Source organism: Protopterus annectens, chromosome 11.part0 (genome assembly GCF_019279795.1).
Source record: "Protopterus annectens isolate FY-2018-M chromosome 11.part0, PAN1.0, whole genome shotgun sequence".
Lineage (NCBI taxonomy): Eukaryota > Metazoa > Chordata > Ceratodontiformes > Protopteridae > Protopterus > Protopterus annectens.
The window spans coordinates 278,405,149-278,428,920 of record NC_056745.1 but is presented as its reverse complement, the minus strand read 5'-3'; the positions used below and the strand labels follow the sequence as shown (position 1 = coordinate 278,428,920).

Below are 23,772 nucleotides of genomic sequence, written 5' to 3'. Positions count from 1 at the left end.
GCAAGCAGCAGAATTTAAATGGGTAGCACATGTACTTGGCAAGCTGTCCTAGCCCAGGTGAAGGTGCCAGTGCGTGTGCTGGTATTAGCTGTATGCCCCTCCATCAAGTTTAAGGACAACACAGAAAAAAAAGTGATACTGATGATAGCAGAAGAGGAAATTCCCACAGTTATCCAGTGCAGGAAGCCCCCCAAATTCACCTCTGGAGTTATATTAGCTAACAAAATTGTACTTTCTGCATTGGTAAAATATTGATACAGGTTAACTAACACAAAGTGTTACACCAATAAGCCATTCCTTTGTTTTGGGCTTATGCCCCAAACTAAATATAAACAGATAAAAATAAAACAATACTTAACACACTAAGAAAAACTTACTACATATAAACAACAACAAAAAATATGGCTTATGTGAGCATGACCAAGAAAGATGGGAGCATAAAGAATACTGCTTTTTGCCCCGGACAAGTAGTGTTCTACTGCCATTTTAGGAATAAAACTAAGATGATAGTAGATTGAGTACTGCCAGTGAACTTGGCCAACTACCAGGTGTTCCTACAGCAGCATGCTGTTCTTAGTGTCCTTCCTCCCAGTTTCCTTCCTGTTACCTACATGTTTTAACCAGTTCCTTGTGACTAGTTACAATGCATTTTAAGCACGCACTCACTTGAAAAGAATTCTGATAAAAAAAATAAGAACATGTAGATCTGTCTTCTACTAGGAACAGTACTGTACCAAAAAAATTACACAAACTAACACTAAATGGTCTTGTATTCAACCAAACCAGACAAAGTAAAATTTTAAGCAGTAATAGAAAATTAGCTTCAAGTGCAGTCACTGTAATATTTTAATACAACTGTTTGCGGTTTGAGGCTATAATTATGACAAATACTTTATCCTTATAATCGGCTTAAACCGTTGGAAATACACCAGCTGTCACTTCAGTTTGAACGTCCTTGATGAGTGAAAAAAACTACTGAGATTTGGAGGACTGAATAATTTACATCTTCTAAACCTGCTTAAATAAATGAGCTGCCATGTTTACATTTGCATGTTAAAAACATGTATCATTCAGGTCTGCTGCAACTACAGTCTTTAAAGAATCAGATCAGAAAAAAGATTGCCAGCTTATCCATGAACATAGAATATAGTATGCAATAGATTATTACAACATTTATGTAAACTTTACATTAAAAAAATGTACACATAACTGGGCAAACCTCTCTTGGCAATGGAGGTGGGTCTTACCCAGCAATACATTATTTGTTTTATATAATTCTTCTGTTACTGTAAATACTGAAATCGCTCAAGTGTCTAGTAGCCTTCACTGTTGTTAGATACTCGGAAGTATCTTCCACCAAATCCTCAGATTTGTACGGAGTTAGAGAGGGAAGAGTTTTGGTTCTTTGGTATTCTCTGATAATACACTTCATGCTACCACTGTTACACTAGAAATTAAAATAAGCATCCATAGAGTTTCTTATTACTGATCCCTAGTCTACCTATGCTGCCGAGATATTAAAAAAACACATCCTTTTGAAAATACCAATAGTGCAGCCACAATATAGAGGCACTTGAATTGTGATATTAACAAATTACACACTGGGAGGACAGCACAACAGTTCTGGAGTGATTTTCTATAACGTCTTCTTCAAGCTCAACAACATGTACATGCCAACAAGCAACTTATCAAGGCAAAGTGAACTTCGGACACTTTGCTGACATTGTCTAAAAATCTAAAAAAGGTTGCACTGTAAAAATACTAATTTGCAGATGGCAAACTACGGGACAAATCAGACCAAAGGTGCCATGGAATACCTTGCATGTAGGCTCAGTTAGGGCTAATGTTCTCTGGGCAGAAAAAATGTGTTGCGTATATTTCTTAGGCAAGAGCTGTCTATGGCACTTCAGAATGCAAGTTCATTTTTCACAGTTGACCTAATATTACACCTTTCAAACCTCAGCTTTGTTTTTTAGTCATTCACAGATGTGAGGAGAAGCAGCAGCAGCACTGAGAACACACTTTGGTCCAAGGTATTTTAAGTGCCTAAGCAAGGTAAGGTTAAAAGTAAATCTACCACAGTTGTTTTTTAAATTTAAATTGAGCTGAAAATGCATTTCTTGTCAACCACAGCTACACTTCTTGTTGCAGCTCATTTTTATACAAGGACTAATCATCCATGCCTTAAATCTGAGAAGTCAAAAAAAAACAGCAAAATGCTGCTCAAGTGCAGAGTCACAGAAGTTAGAATATAATTTCTAACATGGTTTGTGGGTGACCTGTAGACAAGTAAGTATGTGGATTATTTTCTAATTATCCGTACCACTTTTTTCAAAAAGGGTAGCATTTTCTTCATATTAAGTGCGTCTGTAGAAAGTCTGCTCCCTCTTTAAGGCTGAGGTAGATGGCACATCGTAATATATTTATTTACACAGTACTTCCTTCATGACCAGATTCCTTTTGGATTCGCCTTCTTGGCAGTATCTTTCGTTTAAGGGCTATAAGCTGCGAGAGAAACAAAACTGTAATAATATATACATTGTCAAAGTGTCATACTGACTTGTATCATTATGAAGAATTGCATATTTAAGATTGTGTTAACATTAGTTCTTATTTACTGACGTATTTGTTCTAAGGAAAAAAGAATGTCGCCTTATCTATAGCCACAGTTATACAGCAAATACAAATGTACAGATTTACTTACTGAAACACACAAAATAAAGCAAGTATTTACATATCCAATTCGCTCTGAGCAGGTCCTCTTCAGTGGAGCTTCAGCTGGGTTCTCCTCCTAACAGCCGTCTTAGGAACTAGTTCTTTTCTTGATGTAAAGTTCTCACACACAGCATGCTGATCCCATGCAGCATATTACATTGCCCATGATACAAGTACCATGATACAAGTACATCAATCCAACCTCCAGTTCTTGAACCCCTGTCAAACAAATATAAGGGATTACCCTGCAAATAGGATCACAGGATCATAGGAAGTTACTAGGCTAATGGCCCTAGAGACCTTATAAGCCTAGACAAGATCTACCTTTATTTCCATGATCAGCACCTATTGTCCCTGTCCAAGAGGGACACAAGTGGAACCCCTGGGGTGAATTTACAGCTACCTATTCAATTGTCCAGATTGCATCTGAAGATAGCCAATGAGGTGCTCTGTTTGACATGAAGTGGGAATCTGTTCCAAAAGTGTGGTAACCTCTGGGAGACAAATCTGTCACTCCAGCAGGTTCTATTAATGTCACACAGTAGTGGTGCTGCGGTAGTGTTGTCGCCTCACAGCAAGACGTTGTCCCACTCGATTCTCAGTTAGAGCGTCTTCTGTGCGGAGACATGCGTGAATGAGCGTGCCTTCGTTGAAGGTTGTGCATCAGGGCTGGTAACTCGGCATGTAAAAATCCACTACCAAACATTAACGGACCGGAGTTCCGCTGTGGCAACCCCTAACCGTGATAAGCCAAAAGACACAACAACCAGGTTAATGTCTTTAGACAGAGTAACCAGTGTACCATTTGACTTCAGATATGCAACATTTCCAATAAAGCAGAGTCAGAGATTGCCTCTGAGTAGTCTATATGAAACACAATAAAGTGAGAAAAATAATTGAGAGTCAACCAACATGGTCCAGGCAGGATAAACTTCGTTGAACACCAAGAATGTATAAAAAATTGTTTTCCTGAAGAAGGTTAGCACTTTCGCGGGGTTACCGCTTCATCAGACCAAATACAAAAGCATGTTAATACACAGAGATACTTAAAACATAGCACAACCAATCAATTAAAACTAATTAAAAAAAGACCAATCAAACAAAGTGATGTAACCCATATCACTGCTTACTCTGTAGGGCTGGTTTAAGGGAGACACCACTATTAAGTCCTGGGTATTCATATGCATGCAAAGAAACAATCCATTTTAGCTCACACATCTCAACATTATTAAAATCATCTCTTCTAATATAGAAATGCAAAAGTTGTAAAACTGAATTTAAAAGAATTGTGTCCTGGAAACAATAAGGCATGATTAGCTAAAGCATTTGATGTTACATGGTTACGTATGTTGCCTAGGTGCTCAAGTACCCTCTAAGTTGTTGCGTGGCTTTGCCCACATAGAAACATCACAGGAGCAGCAGGTAGCCTGATATACCAAATTGCTGTTCCTGCATGTCGCCACAAATCTGGGTGCAAAAATGCGCCCTGTAATGGGATATGTGAAACAAAGTTCAGTGGATATGGAAGAGCATGCCTTGCAACTGTGGCAAGGAAGCATACCAACTTTCCCTGTAAGTGTATGGGGTGGGGGCCTTAGTCCATAACATAAAAGTCTTTTGATAGACATATTAATCCTACAAGTGAAGGAGGGGGTACTCACCCACTATTTGTCTCACCTAATGACCAGCTAAAAGTACGGGCCAATTCTTTCTTATAATATTGCAGTAATGCTGTATATCACTAGAATATCTTAGAAATACCCTAGGATGTTGGGCCTCTCAGGACCTTCAGCTACTGTTCACAGTCCTTCTACTAGAGGAAAAATATGGGGTCCCTCTGCCTTGTCGTTGTTGCAGAGTGGTATTCCTAGCATTAACTATATGCATCTGTGAGTAACCTCTCTCAGAGAAGCCACTGTTCAATCTATATACAGTTTCCTTGAACACAAGGTCATTAGAACATAGCCTAGAAGCCCTTAAGCATTGACCATTAAGTATGTTAAAAAATATATGTGGGGGATGCATGCTGGAATGATGCAGAAGCCCATTCCTCCAACAATGTTTCCTATATAGTTGTGTCCCTAAAGTACCATCAGAATTCTTAGAAATGGTGACATCCAAAAAATCAATAAAAACAGAAGAATAATTAACAGTAAACCTGAGGAAATCTGAGGTACTTTCAAGATACCAAACAAAGTCTGAAAGCTGCCCCACATCACCTTCCCATAAGAAAACAATGTCATCCACAAACCTGGCATAGTATTTTACATCATGGTCAAACATATTACTACTATGTACATTCTCTTTCTCCCACTGTGCCATAACCAAAGTAGCATAGCTATTGGCACGGGGGGTGCCCATAGCCACACCTAGTAGTTGGAAGTAGTGCTGGTTCTCAGACAAAAATACATAATTACTTAGAATTAAATCTAATAAAGTACAAACAACAGTCACCATGCCATGCGTGAAATGACCATGGTGGGAAAGAAAGTCTCACAGCATCCACCCCTGCTTGATTGGGGATAACAGTAAAGAGTGTTTTAACATTCATAGTTACATGCAAAACATCATCCAACGAAAAGGAAGCATTAGCTACAGAGCTATATAAACTAGATAAAAAACGTTCAGTATCCTTCAAAATTGCAGGAGATTCAGCAAGTACTGATTTGAGCTGCATTTCAACAAATTTAGATAAAGGTTCAGTTACCCAACCACGTCCTGAAATAATAGGACGCAGTGGGGGATTAAGGTTGTCCTTATGGATCTTAGGCAATGCTTGAATAACAGGAAAAAGGATATTCAATAGTCCAAAACTCATATATGTCTTAGTCTATTAAACTACACATGAGAAGGTCATAAAGGTAATCCTTAACATTACTAATGCATTTGTCCACCTCTCTCCCAGAAATCTTACTGAAAGTAGAACAATCATCTAACACAGCTGACATGCCTGTTAGGTAATCAGTTCTATTAAGTACCTCAACGGCCCCTCCCTTGTCCGCCGGTCTGATGCTAATGGACTCTTCAGCCTGCAATTGTTGTAAAGCAATGGTTTCCTCAGAGCTTAAATTACAAAAACGCTGTTTGACATTGTCAAAAGATTCAAATATGTCCCTTTCACATAAGTTTAAAAAGGATTTCACGGATGCAGTGAGGGGCGGGCAGAAAGTACTCGGTTTACGTAGAGTATTACCAGAAACAGGCATGTTCCGTGTTCCAAATAATATTTCAAGCATGATTTTACGAGCAGTCTAATATCAACATTAATATCAGTAATGTTAGACTTACTGTTGGGAACAAAGCTCAGGCCTCTGTTGAGGACCGCTAGTTGTATAGAAGTTAATGAAAAATTAGATAAATTGTAAACTAGTCATTGTTCGGACGAGGTATGAAGGTTTTTCTTTTCGTTGGTGAATGCTCGTCCTTGGAAGCCTTCCTCTTTCTCCTGTCCCTCAACAACGATCGCCCTCTCTTGTTCAGCGTGTCCAACTTGGTGGGTAGAGGAAGGGCCATAAAAGGGTTTGAGGAAAAATCACATCCCTTGAAGCTGAAAGGTTCTGTAACCTTATTACAAGCCCACAGTATAAGACGATCATTTTTGGCAGCATTATTCACACTAGAAGCTGCCACATCGGAAAGTGTAGCTTCCGACACTGGTTTGGAAGCTAACAGAAGCAGCTCTGACATCAGCAGATGGGAATGTGGCAAGTGCCAGCGTAGTCAACACTTCCGTGTGTTCCTCTCTGTTCAAACTTAGTGAAGCAGTCGCAGAGATGGCCAAAGTGGAAAAATATCAGAGTTTTTTGAGTTTTTGTTAGTAATTACTTCTGTCACATGTGAAGTAGAGGCAGTCTCATGCTGTGCAATCTGAGATTAGGGCATATCACTAGAGCGATAGAACTCGCTCTTCAGCCATACAAAGATATGTCCCTAGTAAAGTCCATATGATCCCTCAATAGTTTCTTATGTTTTTGTTGTCTCAGCCTACATTCATATGCCGAAACCTCTGCAAAAAGATTATCCAGTCTATCAGTCAGAAATCTAGATGTTAAGTTGTCTATCTCGCCTTCATTCTTGCTGGATGGGTTCGGAGCCGACCTCGGCTCCGACTCGGCCACTCTAAAAGCTCGAGAGTTGGTTCCACCGGCTCGAGGCTCCCCTTATATCCCACAATGCTAGGCGAGAGTTACCTCAGATCTCGTTTGCCGCTACAGCTTCGAGGTTGGTTGCTTCTACCGGTTCCTGGTGAGTGTTAGCTTTTTATACAAAAAGTTATTCTTTTTTTCCCCTTTTAACTTTAATTCTTCTCAAATTAGTGTAGGATATAGTTCTTTATCCCCGACCCTATTTTTCCCCGTTTTCTTATTAAAAGAACCGTTGGTTCTTCCCTTGGGCCCTTGGCCTTCCCTTCCCTAGGGTGTGTTTGTGTAGTTACTTTAACTTTTTTGTGCTTAATTTCTAGTATTTTTACTAAAATTGTTAATTATTTGTAGTATTAATAATTGTTCTGACAGGGTATAACTGTGTGTTTGGTGTGTGTTACTGTACACCTGTCAGTTAGGATAATGTCAAAGGAAGCAAAGGTCTCTGGATTCAAGAAGTGTGATGCGTGCTGTCAGAAAATGTCTCTGACAGACGCTCACACTTCTTGTGTCTATTGTCTGGGGCCTTTGCACCTGCAGGACTCCTGTGCTGTGTGCCATGGCTTCAGCCCCAGGGTCCTGCAGGAGAGAAAGAACAAGTTAATTTTGAGAGGCTTGTTAAAACCAGAGGATTCCCTGTCAGTTTCAACAGGGAAGCCCTCTAAGGCATCGAGGTCTTCGGCTCCGGCTTCTGAGCCGAGACCTCAGGTTGTTCAACCTTTGCCTTTATCGGCTCGGTCTGGAGCCGATAAGACTCAGTCCACAGTTTCTGTGGCTTCCTCGGCTCCGGCCGGAGCCGAGGTTATCGAGGTACCCGTGTCGGCTCCGACAAGATCTTGAGCCGACAACCAGAAAGAGGTCTAGGTCACCTTCTCTTGGCTCCGTTCATTCGGCTCCAGGATCTCCCCTGCTGTCTGAACGGAGCCAAAGGTCTCATTCCTCTAGGTCATCGAGGCTTTCCGATCATGACCTTCAGAGGGTGGTGAGTCGACTACTTAAGTCCGAGGCACTAGCCCAGATGCTTCAGAGCCCGACTCATCAGTCGGTGCCTGCCCCGGTCCATCAACTCTTTCCTCCTTCGACTCTTTTGAGTTCGGGGCCGGGTCGTGTCGGACCCGAGCCTGTGGTCTCAGCGGAGCCGAGACAATTGTCTTCGGCTCCGTCGTCGGCTCCGTTTTCTTCCGTGGAGGAATCTCGGCGCCGGACTTCCCTCGTCGGCTCTGAGGGGGTGAGTGGCATCGGACCCTTGTCCGACCCCTCTCCTCTCGGTGCTTGGCGCTGGTGAGTTCGGCTCCGACATCGGCCTCGGAGCCATCACTGTCGGTGCCGAGGGGTCCTTAGCTCCTCGGAGCGGGGACCTCTGGCTCTGCCTGACAGGGGTGCTTCGAGGTCATGCGGAGTGTGTTAGAGCCTGGCTCTACTCCACAGTCGGCTCCGTCAGCCCCTCCCTCTATGCTTCCTCAGGGTAAGTCCACTCACTCCCTCATCCCGGACCGCAGAGAGCCAGCTCCTCAGGAGCCCCTTTGGGGATTTCATCCTCTTCCGAGGCCTCTCCTGATTTGGCAGAAGAGCCGGAAGAGGAAGTGCAAGAGGAAGCACATTGACTCACCTGAGTCTATCACGCCGGACACAGATCTGGATGATTCTGAGGGTTCCCCGTTCCCCTTCTGAAGATGTCTCATTTGCAGACATTCTGGAGATCCTTAAACAGAGGGAAATTGGCCAGCCCTCAACCCTTCGGAGGACGAATCTGTGTATCTTGAGGCGTTTGGCTCTCGTCCTTCCACCTCCTGGGTGTCCCCCTTCGACCCCCTCATGCAGGTGGTTGCTAAGAAGGCATGGACGGCTCCTGATTCAGTGGACCCCACTCCCAGGAGACCCTCCAAATTCATCACAGCTCCATCAGACAAGCAATTTTTATCAAAAGGAGTTTCTGTGGATGCTATGGTGGTAGCTGCCGCCACAAAGAAGGAACTGGCTGATCCTTCAGTGCCTGTCCATCCACCTAACAAGGAATCTAGGTCCATGGATAGGTGCGGAAGCGGATGTTCTCCTCAGCGACATTTACCATGCGTCGCTGAATTACCTGTGCCATTTCACTCGTCTTCAAAGGGACTTGATCAAGGAAGCGAGTGAAATGTTGAAGGACCCTACAGCTGCGGGTTTCCAAGAGAAAATGAACACGCAGCTGGCTATCCTTAATTCCATTTCCAACTCCTCCATGCGCCTCCTCTCTTATGCGGCCGATGGAGCGAGCAGAGCAGGAACAGGGGTAGCCTTACGTAGGCACGCCTGGATGCGGCTATGCAACTTTTGGAACCTTTCAAGGCGTCTTTCACGAACTCCCCTTTTGATGGATCATCTCTTTTGGTCCTCAAGTGAAAGAAACCCTGACTAGGTGCGAGACTGATGGCAAGACCCTTTCTGCCGTCGGAGTCCGTTTTCGACTCCTTCTAGGCCTTACCCCAAAGGCCAGAAGGGTGGAAAGATGTGGTTCCGTAAACAATCTCAAGGGACTTCGCCTGACGCAGAGTCGTTTTCCTACCAGAGGCAGAGGTGGGAATAACAATGGTAGACGCCGCCCTAGGGGCAGGGGGTCCGCAGAACCAGGGCAATCGGGAAGCCTTTCCTGACAAGCCCTTTCAGCATCCCTGAGGTGTTGCCCGACTGCCCATCTTCGGAGGCAGTCGGGGGAAGATTGTCACTGTACCCAGAAGCCTGGCTATCCCTGACTCAAGACAAATGGGTACAGTCCATCATTTCCGAAGGTTATTCTATCCCCTTTCTTCGCTTTCCAAATCAGTCAAAAAAATCCCTTCCAGATGTTCCACCCGCTCAAAGGGATATAGCAGCTTTGGAAATTTCAAAACTGCTTGCAAAAGAGCAATTCAGCCAGTGTCAGCAGACCAACAAGGATCCGGAATCTACTCAAGGTTCTTTTTAGTTCCAAAGAAAACAGGGGACTGGAGACCAATTTTGGATCTCAGTATTTTGAACAGATCAGTCAAGAAAACAAGATTTCGGATGGTCACGCTGCAATCCATTCTTCCCCTATTGGGAAAAGGAAACTGGATGTGCTCTATAGACCTTCAGGACGCGTACTATCACATAAAAATGAACAGACGCTCCAGAAGATTCCTCCGCTTCAGGCTGGGAACCAGTCATTTTCAATTCAGAGCCCTGCCCTTTGGTCTCACCACTGCCCCCCGGGTGTTTACCAAATGCATGGCAGTGGTAGCTTCTCACCTGAGACGACAAGGATTCCAGGTGTTTCCATATTTGGACGACTGGCTTCTCACAGCTCCCACCAAGCATCTCCTTCTAATGGCCAGAGATTATACTTTTCGCGTTTGTCAAAAACTGGGTATTTCAATAAATTGCGAAAAGTCTGTTTTGTCGCCTTGTCGTACTATTACCTACATAGGCGCAAATTTAAATACTATAATCATGTCTGCAACGCTAACGAACCAAAGGATATCAGACATTCAAAAATTGGTGTCACTTCTCAACAACAACAGAGCCAAAGCCAGGTTAGTTCTAAAGGTGTTGGGAATCATGGCAGCGGCCATACCTCTCCTCCCATTGGCCAGATACCACATGCGGATCCTTCAGTGGATGCTTTTTTCTCAATGGTCATACCAGGAACTTCCAATGTCTCACACCATTATGATCACGCAAGCGTGCAAAAAGCATCTCATGTGGTGGATGTCTTCCCCCCAGCTCCTGTTGGGAAGACCATTTGTTCCACCTCCTCCGGTTGCTACTCTGACAACGGATGCCTCCCTGATCGGGTGGGGGGGGCATTATCAGGGCAGGACAGTCCAGGGCACATGGCAACCAAACGAATGCCACTTGCACATAAATGTTCTGGAGATGAGAGCAGTGCTTTTAGCGTTGCAAGCCCTTCAAGACTCTCTTCCCTTGGGAACGATTGCAATCCAGACAGACAATATGTCTGTAGTGTGGTACATCAACAAACAAGGCGGAACCAGATCATACCCCCTGTGTCGAGAAGCACTCAGACTGTGGCAATGGGCGATTTCTTCTCAGCGTTTTCTGATAGCAACGCACATCCCCGGGAAGTCCAATCACATTGCGGACAAGTTGAGCAGAGCTATACTCATGCCTCACGAGTGGTCTCTGAAAGACTCTGTAGTGAGAGAGATATTTCTCAAGTGGGGTCAGCCTTGCTGCGATCTTTTTGCTACTCCCCAAAACAGCAAGTGCAGAGAATACTTCACTCTTTTCACTTTACCAGGCCAACCCAGCAGGGACGCTCTTGTCCAGGTTTGAGCCCGGGGACTTCTGTATGCATTTCCTCCTTTCCCACTGATCTCTCAAGTAATACAGAAAGCTATCGCTCAGAAGGCCTCATTGATCCTCATTGCTCCTTACTGGCCTCGACAAGTGTGGTTCCCCTTTCTACATCAATTTCTTTTGGTGCGACCGTGGAATCTGGACCTAGTTCCAGATCTTTTGATCCATCAGTCGGGTCAGTTTCATCGCTCCCTCCCCTCTCTGAACCTCACTGCTTGGTTCCTCCAGTTCCAACCGTAGCCAGGCTTCCTCAATTATCTCACTCTGTTAGAGATATATTGATAGCTTCCCATAAATCTTCCACTCGAAAGATTTATTTGAGTAAGTGGAAACGCTTCTCATATTGGGCACAAGGAAAGGACATAGATCCTTTCACCGCTTCCATCCAACTAGTCCTTGATTTTCTAGCTGAACTCTTCCATGCAGGTTCATCTCCATCTACTCTTAAGGTTCAATTGGCAGCTATTTCTAATTTCCATGTGGGTATTTCTGAATCTGCCCTAATGTCCCACAAACTCTGCAAAGCCTTTTTGAAAGGAGTTTTTCTTCTCAGACCTCCTATAAGAAATCCTCCTTCTCCTTGGGACCTAAATTTATTTCTTGCTTCTTTGATTCTTTCCCCTTTCGAACCTGCAGCTTCATGTTCCTTGAAGTTATTATCATGGAAAACTCTCTTTCTGGTGGCTATCACATCAGCTAGAAGAATTTCAGAACTTCAAGCACTCAGTTGTCGTTCTCCTTATCTTTTGTTCCATAAGGACAGAGTTTCCTTACGAACTAACCCGTCCTTTTTGCCTAAGGTGGTTTCAACATCAAATCTAAACCAAAGCATTGACCTCCTGTCTTTTTCCCAGAGTATTCAAATAGGTCTGAACAAAAATTACATTGCCTGGATGTTCATCGTCAATTAAGGTACTACTTGGACAGGACGAAACAATTCAGAAAATCTGATCAGCTGTTTGTCTCCTATGCGGAAAGCAGAAAAGGACTTCCAGTTTCAAAGGTATCATTATCCAGATGGCTAACATCTCTGATTACCCTTGTTTATGAGATTAGACACCAAAACTGCCTAATAAACCTAAAGCCCATTCCACCAGAGCTTTGGCTACTTCTCTAGCCTTCCAAGACAGACTGCCTATTGACACCATTTGTGCAGCGGCTACTTGGGCTACTCCTCACACTTTTATTTCCCATTATAAGTTGGATTTAGCTTCTAGGCATAGAGCTAATTTTGGTTCCACTGTTCTCAGGAGTCTGTTCCGTTAGGCCACCCGGGACAAGGTGCTAGGGACGGTCCCATCCAGCAAGAATGAAGGCGAGATAGACAACTTAACATATAGAAGTTATGTTCTTACCATAACGTTCCATGTTAGTTGTCTTCTTCTCGCCTTCTTCTTGCGTCCCACCCTCCTTCCCCCTGGCCTGGACAGACCTAGAGGAGTTGTGATCATGACCTCTCTTTCTACCACCTCTTTCTTAGTCATATGCTATTATGCATATTTCTTGTTTCAGGATATAGGTCACCCCTTTTCTTCCTGCTGTTAGAGGTGGATTCTGTTTTACAGTTATACTGTTATTGATATAAGCTGGGTTAGCTTACAGACGAGATCTGAGGTAACTCTCGCCTAGCATTGTGGGATATAAGGGGAGCCTCGAGCCGGTGGAACCAACTCTCGAGCTTTTAGAGTGGCCGAGTCGGAGCCGAGGTCGGCTCCGAACCCATCCAGCAAGAAGAAGGCGAGAAGAAGACAACTAACATGGAACGTTATGGTAAGAACATAACTTCTATTTTTCAACACATCCAAGAGGCGCTCAATCTCTACACGGATAGACATCTCGACAGGTGTATAACATTCAGTTAACAGCCTTAAATAATTAAAGCTTAAGTCAAGATTTAATTGCTGCCATTTTAATAACTCTGGTTCACTAGAGGCCTGGGTAGGCATTTTTAAAAATTTGTAGCCCCCTAGGCACTACCTTGTGCTCAAGGCATGCCTCAAAGTGAAATCTCTGCCATTGAAGTCTTTTTAGTTTATACATTAAGTTCTCCAGCTCCTTAAAAGTCTCAAGAAAAGCGCACATACCATCAGAGTCAATGGTTTCCCCAATTCCCTGTGTTGATAATATAAGCCTCCAAAGGGGGTTAAGCTGGTTACTGACAAGTTTGTGAAAACGATTAGAACCTTCAGGCATGTTACTCATTTGACTAGTCACAATATCAGCAGATGATGAATAAATCCCTCCAGCATTCACTTCAAGAGATTCTGCCATGTGCAGTGGGTAGCTTAACAAAAATTAGATAAAAAGGCAAAAATAAGCTAGCCACACTGCTAAAGGAGACTCACAAGCAAAACAACCAAACTAAGAAAAATAACTTAGTCAACCAACACACTCCAGGCAGGATAAACTTCTGTTGAACACCAAGAATGTATAAAAAACTTTTATTGAAGAAGGTTAGCGCTTTTACAGGGTTACCGCTTCATCAGACCAAATACAAAGAGATATTTAAAACACAGCATAACCAGTCAACTAAAACTAATTAAAAAAGACCAATCAAACAAAGTCATGTAACCCATATTATCACTTACTCAGTAGGGCTGGTTTAAGGAGACACCACTATTAAGTCCTGGGTATTCATATGCATGCAAAGAAACAATCCATTTTAGCTCACACATCTCAACAACATTATTAAAATCACCTCTTCTGATATGGAAATCTGAATTTAAAAGAATTGTGTCCTGGAAACTATAAGGCATGACTAGCTAAAGCATTTGATGTTACATTGTTACTTATGTTGCCTTGGTGCTCAAGTACCCTCCTCTCCAATTTGTCGTGTGGCTTTGTCCACATAGAAACTATCACAGGAGCAGCAGGTAGCCAAATATACCAAATTGCTGCTCCTGCATGTCGCCACAAATCTGGGTGTAAAAATGCACCCTGTAATGGGATGTGTGAAACAAAGTTTAGTGGATATGGAAGAGCATGCCTTGCAACTGTGGCAAGGAAGCATACCAACTTTCCCTGTAGGTATATGGGGTGGGGGCCTTGGTCCATAACACAAAAGTCTTTTGATAGACATATTATTCCTATAGGTGAAGGAAGGGTACTCACCCACTATTTGTCTCACCTTAAGATCAGCTAAAAGGACAGGCCAATTCTTTCTTAGAATATTGCAGTAATGCTGTATGTCACTAGAATATCTCAGAAATACCCTAGGATGTTGGGCCTCTCCGGACCTTCAGTTACTGTTCACATTCCTTCTACTAGAGGACAAATACGGGGTCCCTCTGCCTTGTCGTTGCAGAGTGGTATTCCCTGCATTAACTATGTGTGTCTGTGAGTAACCTCTCTCAAAGAAGTCATTGCTCAATTTATGCACAGTTTCCTCGAACACAAGGTCATTAGTACATAGCCTAGAAGCCCTTCAGCATTGACCATTAAGTATGTTAGAAAAAATATGTAGGGGATGCATGCTGGAATGATGCAGAAGCCCATTCCTCCAACAAGGATTCCTACATAGCTGTGTCCCTAAAGTACCATCAGAATTCTTACAAATGGTGAGATCCAAAAAATCAACAGAAATAGAAGAATAATTAACAGTAAACCTGAGGAAACCTGAGCATGCTGACCTCATGCAGCATATTAAACTGCCCATGATACAAGTACAAGTACATCAATCCAACCTCTAGTTCTTGACCCCCTGTCAGACGAATATAAGGGATTATCCTGAAAATAGGATCACAGGACTATAGGACATTACTAGGCTAATGGCCCTAGAGCCCTTATAAGCCTAGCCAAGTTCTACCTTTATTTCCATGATCAGCACTTATTGTCCCTGTCCAAGAGGGACACAGGTGGAACCCCTGGTGTGAATTTACAGTTACCTATTCAATCGTCCAGACTGCATCTGAAGGCGGCCAATGAGGTGCTCTCTTCGACATGAAGTGGGGGTCTGTTCCAAAGGTGTGGTAACCTCTGGGAGACAAATCTGTCACTCCAGCAGGTTCTGTTATATGTCATATACTAGGTTAATGTCTTTTAGAGTGAGTAACCAGTGTACCATTTGACTTGTAGATATGTAGCATTTCCAATAAAGCAGGGTCAGAGATTGCCTTATATGCAATGCAGAGATCGCCTCCGAGTAGTCTATATGAAACAGAATAAAGTGACAGTGATTTCAGACGATCCACATTTGACAGATACTCAAGACCTTGAATTTCCCTTGTGAGGAACCTTTGTGGTGTTTCCAATTGCTGCATGTGCTTGGAAAGGTAAATACCAAAAGGGACGTTGTACTCAATTATTGGTCTGATGAGGGAAGAGTACAGGGAGGTTACTTCTTTTTTTTCTGGAGGCAACGGCCTTACTTACGAGATGAGCAATATAGAATGGACTTCTTACCAGTGTGGAGACATGGTGATCTAAGGTAAAGTTGCTGTCAGCCTGTGTGCTTGGTCTCTCACCACTGAGTGCGTACTTAGAGTGCGGCTATTGATGTGGTAGTTAGCAGGAACATCACTCTTACCAAAAGGGATAATTAATTTTTTTGCACCGAGTTAAAACCATGACTTTGGCACCAATCATTTATCTGTGTAAGACCCTCTTGTAGAATCGTTGACATAATTTGGAGATTCTGTGACTGATCCCAGTTTGCAGTTATCAGCAAACTTTGTCAGCCACAGACCTTTAATTTTTGCTTGTACTTTGGAGAAATAGGTTCCAAACAGTAGAGGTCCCAGGACTAATCCCTGTGGAACACCACTGACTACAGGTCTGCTGTTAAGAGGTGGATTCCCCTATTTTGATTATGTGTGTTCTATCAGTGCTCCAGTTAGCAACCCATCTAACGATATAAAGGTTGATACTTAGCTGGGTGAGTTTGTCAACTGTGTCTGAATGGGGGATAGTGCCAAAAGCTGAGTCTAGGTAGGCTGCATGCACAGATACCCCCTTGTCCAGGGCCTTGGTAACTGTCTCAAAGAAGTCCACCAGGTTTAACAGGCATGATCTCCCTTTGACAAATCCAAACTGAGTAGGGTAAAGTGTTTGGAGATTACCTATACCTTTGTTGAAAAGGTCCAAGATGATTCGCTCCATGTCCTTGCAGATAAGGCTAGTCATTATAACAACAAAAAAAATCTATGTAATAAAACTACAGACTTGCAATACCCAAAAATGAATTGTCTTCTATACATAACTGAAGCATCCTGTCCACAACAAACAAGTCAAGGGCGGAAAGGGATAAATGGACCCAATACAAAGGACCCTCCTGAATACTGACATGACAGATATTCACAGACCTGTTGCATCTTTTTTGAGATTCCTCTGCAGTAGTTGCGCACTTCAGAAGAATCCCAAGCAATGGAGTGTTCCTTGTATCCTTGAGGGGAATGATGTCCAGAGAAGTTTGGCTATGTTCCTTAGCTTTGGGAAGAGGCAGCAATCCAAGACAGGGCTAAAAACCCAAGACCTAGTGCAGGTCAGGCAGGTTGGAGTGTTTCTTGTATCCTTGAGGGGAATGATGTCCAGAGAGGTTTGGCTATGTTCCTTAGCTTGGGGAAGAGGCAGCAATCCAAGACAGGACTAAAAACCCAAGACATAGTATAGGTCAGGTAGGTTGGAGTAACAAGGTGGGAACACCTGTGGCAGGAGCACACAGCAGCCTAGGGTAACTCTAAGATTCAGGGAGTAGTTGATAGCTAGTTCCTACTATTAGGACAAGAAGTGTCTTTTTTGCATAATTGGAGTTAAATGATTGAACCTTTCTCTAAATGTAGTTTGGAGATAAATACTGAAGGAAATGTACTAAGAAAAACAGCTTTTCAACAGTTTTTTAATAGTATTGTTGTTGGATTCTACTCTAATATCAAACAAACCCCAAAGTTTTAAGTGTGCAGCTTGTGGACATAAAATTTTACCTTAAGACCTGCACTTTTTATGCATTTATTCTTTGGGTTCTGCCCACCTAGAGGCAGATTGTGACATTTGTGCTTCCTTTGGGACTAAGGCCAGTCAAGGTTGTCAGGTAAAACTTATTCTAAAAGTTTTGCTCTCCTCAGAGATACTACCTTTATAATCTTCTTTGCTTAGTACTTCTAACCTAAATTCTGCTTACCCAGGCAGCAGAATGGATATGAAGAATAAGAAAGACAAAGAAGAGTTGAAAGAGACTAGATTCGGGGTTGAAGCGTCTATGCATAGCCAATTAGGAGACGTGCCTGGATGCGATCATCTTTATTTGGCCCCAAAGTAAAAGATATGCTCACCAGATGTGAGCAAGTGAGAAAGACACTGTTTGCCATGGGCATACATTTTTCTATTCCTCAAAGACCTTTCTCTAGGAATCAACAGCAAGGTAGAAAAATGTGGTTTCATAAATCCCAGGGTCCTTTTCAAGTCTCATATGTGGAGATAATTCTCCCAGGGGCAGAGGGAGGAACTCAAATTGAAGACACCGCCCCTGCAGCACAGGAGGCCCTGGAGGCAGTCTGGGGGTGTTTGTCTCCACACCAAACAGCCTGGTTATCTGTAATAAAAGATCCCTGGGTGCAGAGAATTATAGCTAGAGAATATATCATAACACTTTTCCAGATTCCCCCCTACAGAAATGAAAAGGATCCCAGATGTTCCACACAATCAGAGGGAAGCATCAGCAATAGAAAAGCTGCTTAAAAAAAAAAAAAAAAAAGTCATCCTGAAGGCCCCCCTCCCAGACCAGAGGAGATCAGGGACCTATTCAAGATTCTTCTTGGTGCAAAAATGACAGAGGACTTGAGACCAATACTAGATCTCAGTAAACTATCAGTTTGTGCAATATTCAAGGTTCTAGATGGTCACTGTTCAGTCAGTTTTGCCGCTGCTGCGAAAAGACAATTGGATATGCATGATAGAGCTTCATAATGCATACTATCAGATCAAAATGAATAGACATTCCAGAAGATATTTGCATTTCTGGCCTGGAGCCAGTCATTACCAGTTCAGAATACTGCCCTTTGGTCTCACCACAGTCACAGGTTTTTACTAAATGCATGGCAGTGGTAGCACCTCACTTGAGACTGTTGGGATTCTGAGTGCTTCTATACCTAGACGACTGGCCCCTCACTGCCCCAACCCAGCATCTTCTCCTACAGGCAAAGGACTACTTGCTCAAGTTCAGCATCCATCTAGGCAACACAATCAATTACAACAAATCACAACTTATACCTATGTAGAGTCTAGAGTTCATAGGTGCTCGTCTGGACACAATCAGAAAGCCTCGCTTCCTCCTGCTTGAATCCAGACACTCAGATCCAAGGAAAGGAAAGTGATACAAAATTCTTCTCTTCCAGCATGACTATTTTTACAAGCCTTTGGATCCATGGCAGCTGCTATCACCTTCTTTCCTCTGGCCAGGTTTCACACACAAATGCTTCAGTGGACACCATCAACCCAGTGGTCCACTCTTCAGCATCTTTTAACCACTCCAGTCTAAGATCACGGAAGTATGGAAAAGGTATCTTCTTTGGTGGATTCATTTAAATGAACTTTCCAAAGGCCATCCACCCCATTCTCATGGCCACAGTGACTATGGACACCTCCCAACTGGGATGGGGCAGGGCATTATTTAGGAAGGACAGTCAAAGGTACATCGTCCCCTGAAAAGGCCAAGACACCCATCAACATCCTGGAAATGACAGCAGTTCTTCTAGTGTTGCAGGCCCTTCAAGACATTCTTCCATCCGTGTTGCAGGCCCTTCAAGACATTCTTCCATCCGGGACAACTGCTATTCAGATGGACAACATGTCAGTGGTCTGGTACATCAACAAATAGGGAGGAACCAAGTCTTACCTATTTTGTCAAGAAGCAATGACTATGTTGTCAATCTGCAGTCTCTTCTGGTTGATTTTTAATAGCAATGAACATTCCATGGAAAACCAATGTGATTACGGACAAACTAAGCAGGTAGTAGAGACTTTTCCATTGATAGGGCCAGCCACGCTGAGACCTATTCGCGTCTCCCCTCAACAGCAAATGCAGCAGGTTCTTTACTCTGATCCCTCCAACAGGGGAGTCACCAAGAGATGCTCTATTCCATGAGTGGCCCACTGGTCTCCCTGATGCTTACTCTCTGTCTCATCCCCAAATTTCTACAGAAAGCATTCCAGTTGAAGAGCACAGTTATCCCCATTGCCCCCCTTTGGCTTCATCAGATTTGGTTCCCCTTCCTCTGGCCTCACCTTCTATGTCCATCCTGGATACTGAATCCAACGCCAGCCCTCCTGTCATACCCGACAGGGATGACTCATCCAGACATAAAAGGCCACAAACTGACCTCATGGTTTCCCTAATTCCAGTGATTGCTAGACAGCCCAGGCTATGCACCTCGGTTCATCATATTTTATCTTCTCAAAAAGCTTCTACTAGAAGGATTTAGAAACATAAACGGAAGAGATTTGTATTCTTGTCCCTTAGCAGGGATCTGGACTTCCTTTCTGCCCCTGTACCATTCAATTTTTAGCTTTAATTTTCAAGGAAGGGGTTAGCTTTTCTACTATTAAGGTCCAGTTGGCTGCCACTTCAAACTACCACCTAGGTGAAAATAACTTTACTGTAGCTTCTTCTAAATTATGTAAAGCGCTCCTCAAAGGAGAATTTTTACTTAGACCTCTGTTAAAGGATTCTACTCCTCCTCATGATTTAACTCCTGTGCTTCAGGCCCTGACTCAAACTCCCTTTGAACCTTCAGCCAGGTCAGATCTAAAATGTCTGTCTTGGAAAACCTTCTTTCTGGTCGCTATCACATCAGCTAGAAGAGTATCTGAACTCCAGGGTCTATCTTTCAAATCTCTGTACCTGGTTTTCCACAAACACAGGCTGTTCTTGTGGACCATCACAATTTTTTTGCCTAAGGTAGCTTCTGAATCCAACATTAACCAGATCATTAACTTCTCAGTTTTCTTTTCAAACTTCTCAAACAAAGTAGTACATGCTCCATCTTCTGGATGTGCATAGACTTCACTTTTACCTCCACAGAATGAAGGACCTGGAAAACTGATCAATTGTTTGTTTCCTTCTCTGCTAAGAAATTGGGCAAGCTAGTTTCCAAAGTTTTTCTGGTCAAATGGTTAACTGATTGCATCTTCTTTGTCTATAGTAAAAAGAGGATTATCCTTGCCTAAGGTTCCTAGAGCTCATTCCAAGAGGTATATGGCAGTCTCTTCAGCTTTTTGGTCAATGGCATCCATAGATGACATTTGTGCGGCTGCAGCTTGGACTAATGCTCTCACTTTTATTGCTCATTACAAATTGAATTTGGTTTCCAGGAAAACAGCTAACTTTGGCTCGGCAGTACTCTGGAATATCCTTCCATGACAGCCACCCAAGTTTCACACAGTTGGAAACTCTGTCCCATCAGTTGAGGAATGAATAAAAAGGACACCATCAGATAAAATTATGGACTTACCATAACGTTCCATCTGCATTGTCCATTTTCATTTTTTTTTCAACTTCCCACCCACCTGCCACCATCCCTTTGCTTCTGGAAAGACCTAAGAATTCTCTCAGGAACCTTTGTTCCTTGTTCAAGCTCCAGATTCTTTTTCTTATCCTATTTTTATTAACTTAAGATGCGGTCCCTTTACATCTAGGGGCAGTCAACTCCACCTGAGGTATCCTAGGTTGGCAGATCACTATGGGTAAGGGAAGAGCTCAAGAGTTTTGTGGATCCAAGGATCTGGTAGAAGCAACCAAGTTAGATCACAGTCTCAGATCTGAACCCATCAGCTCAGGAAGAATGAAAATGGACAACACAGATGGACATTATGTTGAGTAAACAACTTTTTCTTTCATGGTCTTTTTATTGAGAAATCCTACCAGCACTTCTGAAGGGTTACCCAACTGCTGCCCTCTGGAGGTAGTCAGTTGGGGTGCTTATCCTTACATCCACAAGCCTAGCAAGATATTAAAATGGATTCCTGAGTGTTATCGATAATCATGTGAGGCTATATATCATTCCCTTTTCTTATTCTTCAAAGAAGAAATGAAAAATTCCCAACTTCCCACTCAGTCAGTTGGAGGTTTCCAAGTTGCTAGAAAAAACAGGTCATTCAATAGGTCCCCCAAGACCAATTAAGATCCAGAGTCAATTCCAGGTTCTTTTTGGTTCCAAAAAAAGGCAGGAGACCTCTGGTTGATTTTGGACCTCAGCCATCTCAATCAATTCTTAATTCATAAGACAGACAAAGTTCTGTATGGTTACAGTACAGCCCATATTGCCTCGACTGAGACAGGATGATTGAATGAGCTCTACAGATCTCCAGGATGCCTAGTATCACAAAGATGCAGACGCGATTTCAGGAGATATTTCCATTTCCAGCTGGTAGCCAATCATTTTCAATTCAGAGCACTGTCTTTCAATCTCACCACAGCCTCCCGGGTATTCACAAAAGTTATGACAGTGGTAGCAGCTTATCTCAGATTGCAAGGGATTGAGGTGTTGTTCTACCTAAATGACTGTCTCTTTACTGCTACTTCCAGGGATCTACTGGTTCAACACCAGGACCTATTGCTTCACCTTGTAAGAACTACTTCGGACCACAGTCAATCAGTCCAAAAGCCAGCTGTCTCCCACTCAGCAAATAGAGTTTATCAGATGTCATATCAGCACAGTCCTTCAAATTGCCAAACTTCCAGGCACCAGAGTACTATCCTTAAGCCTAATGGCCTCACAGGTTATTCAACAGCCTCTTCCTCAAGCAAGGTTCATTCTTTGTTTGCTAGGTTTGACAGTCTCTACCATTACATTAGTTCCACTGGCAAGATACCACATGTGAGTACTACAGTAGATCCTTTAAGTTCAGTGGTCACAAAGTCTTCACCCCTCCATGCCAACATGCGTCTCATGCAAGTGTGCAAAGATTATGTCAAATGGTGGATAACCTCTCTGTCACTAATGGAAGGAAGAGCTTTTTATACACCAACACCCATGGGCACAGTAACCATGGATGGTTCTCTTCTGGAGTGGGGGGTTATTTCAAGGGGAAGGATGCTTCACAGTGCTTGGTCACCCCTAGAGGCCAACCTTCACATCAACATCTTGGAGATGAGATCAATTTTCCTAGAGCTGCAGGCATTTCAGGACTTCCTCCCCAAGGGTGTGTTCCCCATTCAGATGGACAACATGGCAGTCGTCTGGTACATCAACAATCAAGTGGGAACATGATCATACCCACTTTGCTGAGATGCCATTACGGTGTGGCAATGAGTGATGTCTTTCCAGTGTTTTCTGATAACACATATTCCGGGGGCATCAAAAGTGCTGACAGATAAGTTGAGCAGGTCAGTTCTACTACCTCACGATTGGTCTCTTAACCAGACACATTTTCAGCCACTGTGGCCAATCTTGCTGCTACTGTTTTTGCCTCGTACGTGAACAAGTGCAGCAGCTATTTTGCCTGAATCCTCGATAGGGACAGTTACACCAAGGGATCCTCTAGTTCACAATTGGCTCTCAGGTCTCTTCCATGCTCCCACTCACACCGGATACCACTTTCGACAAAATTCAATCAGAAGGCCAGATGGTGCAAGACCAGAGTGATCCTCATTTCTCTTTGGTTCCCCCTTCCTTTGGCCTCATTTGATACACCCTCCTTGGGTGTTGAATTCCAATTCAGATTTCCTGAGTCAACCATCAGGATTGCCTCTACCAGATCTAAAAGCCCTGAAGCTGACCACTTAGTTACTCCTATTCTAACAATAGCTATAGATACCTGGCTATGTTCTGTGGTGATCCACATTATTTGTGCCTCTCAAAAACAGTTTACCAAAAAGATATAGCAAAGCAAATGGAAAATATTTTCGATTTGGGCTTGCTCAAAAGGATTAGGCTCCTTTTCTGTTCCTCTTTTATTTATTTTAAACTGTCAGGGCTTTTCCAGAAAGGGTCCAGTTTCTCCACTATCAAGGTGCAAATGGTCAGTGTCCAGTTTCTCCACTATCAAGGTGTAGATGGCTGCCATTACAATTTTTCACATAAGGCATAATGACTCCTTTATAGCCTCTCTTAAAATCTCCAAATCCTTCCTCAAAGATATGTTTTTACTCAGACCCCCCAAAAGAGATCCAGTTCCCCCATGGGTCATTACTATTATGTTTCATGCCTTGACCCAAAGCCCTTTGAACCAGCAGTTTCTGCTGACTTAAATTATCTCTCATGGAAAACCATTTTTCTTGTTGCAATTACATCTGCTAGACAGCTCACTGAATTACAAACACAAGCATGTAAAACACCATATTGCATTTTTCATAAAGGCAGCGTGGCCTTGAGAACGAATTTCTCTTTCCTACCAAAGGTGATATCTGAATAAATCTGAATCAGTCAATTGATTTGTCAGCCTTTCTTTCCCAGGCTCTCAAACAAGGGAGAATATATCCTACACATGCTAGATGTTCACAGACAGCTCAGATTCTACTTACATTGAACCAAGGATATCAGAAAGTCAGATCAACTATGCAAATCTTTCTCTAAAGAAAAATTGGGAAAAAGCATATTGAAAAATCACTATTTTGAAATAGTGACTGGTCTGCATTTCTTTTGTTTATACCAACTGAAGTTTACCC

General features: G+C 43.0%; 1 protein-coding gene across 3 annotated transcripts in view; it reads right to left on the bottom strand.

The window, feature by feature from the left end:
- Positions 1 to 828: 828 nt before the first annotated feature.
- The window catches only part of GNPTAB (N-acetylglucosamine-1-phosphate transferase subunits alpha and beta), a 1,418,669-nt gene continuing 1,395,725 nt past the window's right edge, over positions 829 to 23,772 (bottom strand). For 2 of the 3 annotated variants that reach the window (XM_044087750.1, XM_044087752.1), the window contains exon 21: positions 829 to 2,505. In XM_044087750.1, coding sequence (XP_043943685.1) covers positions 2,428 to 2,505 — 78 coding nt within the window. In that variant the 3' untranslated portion in view covers positions 829 to 2,427. Of the gene's footprint in view, positions 2,523 to 23,772 lie in introns of all 3 variants that reach the window. The other variant, XM_044087751.1, reaches the window with a different exon arrangement.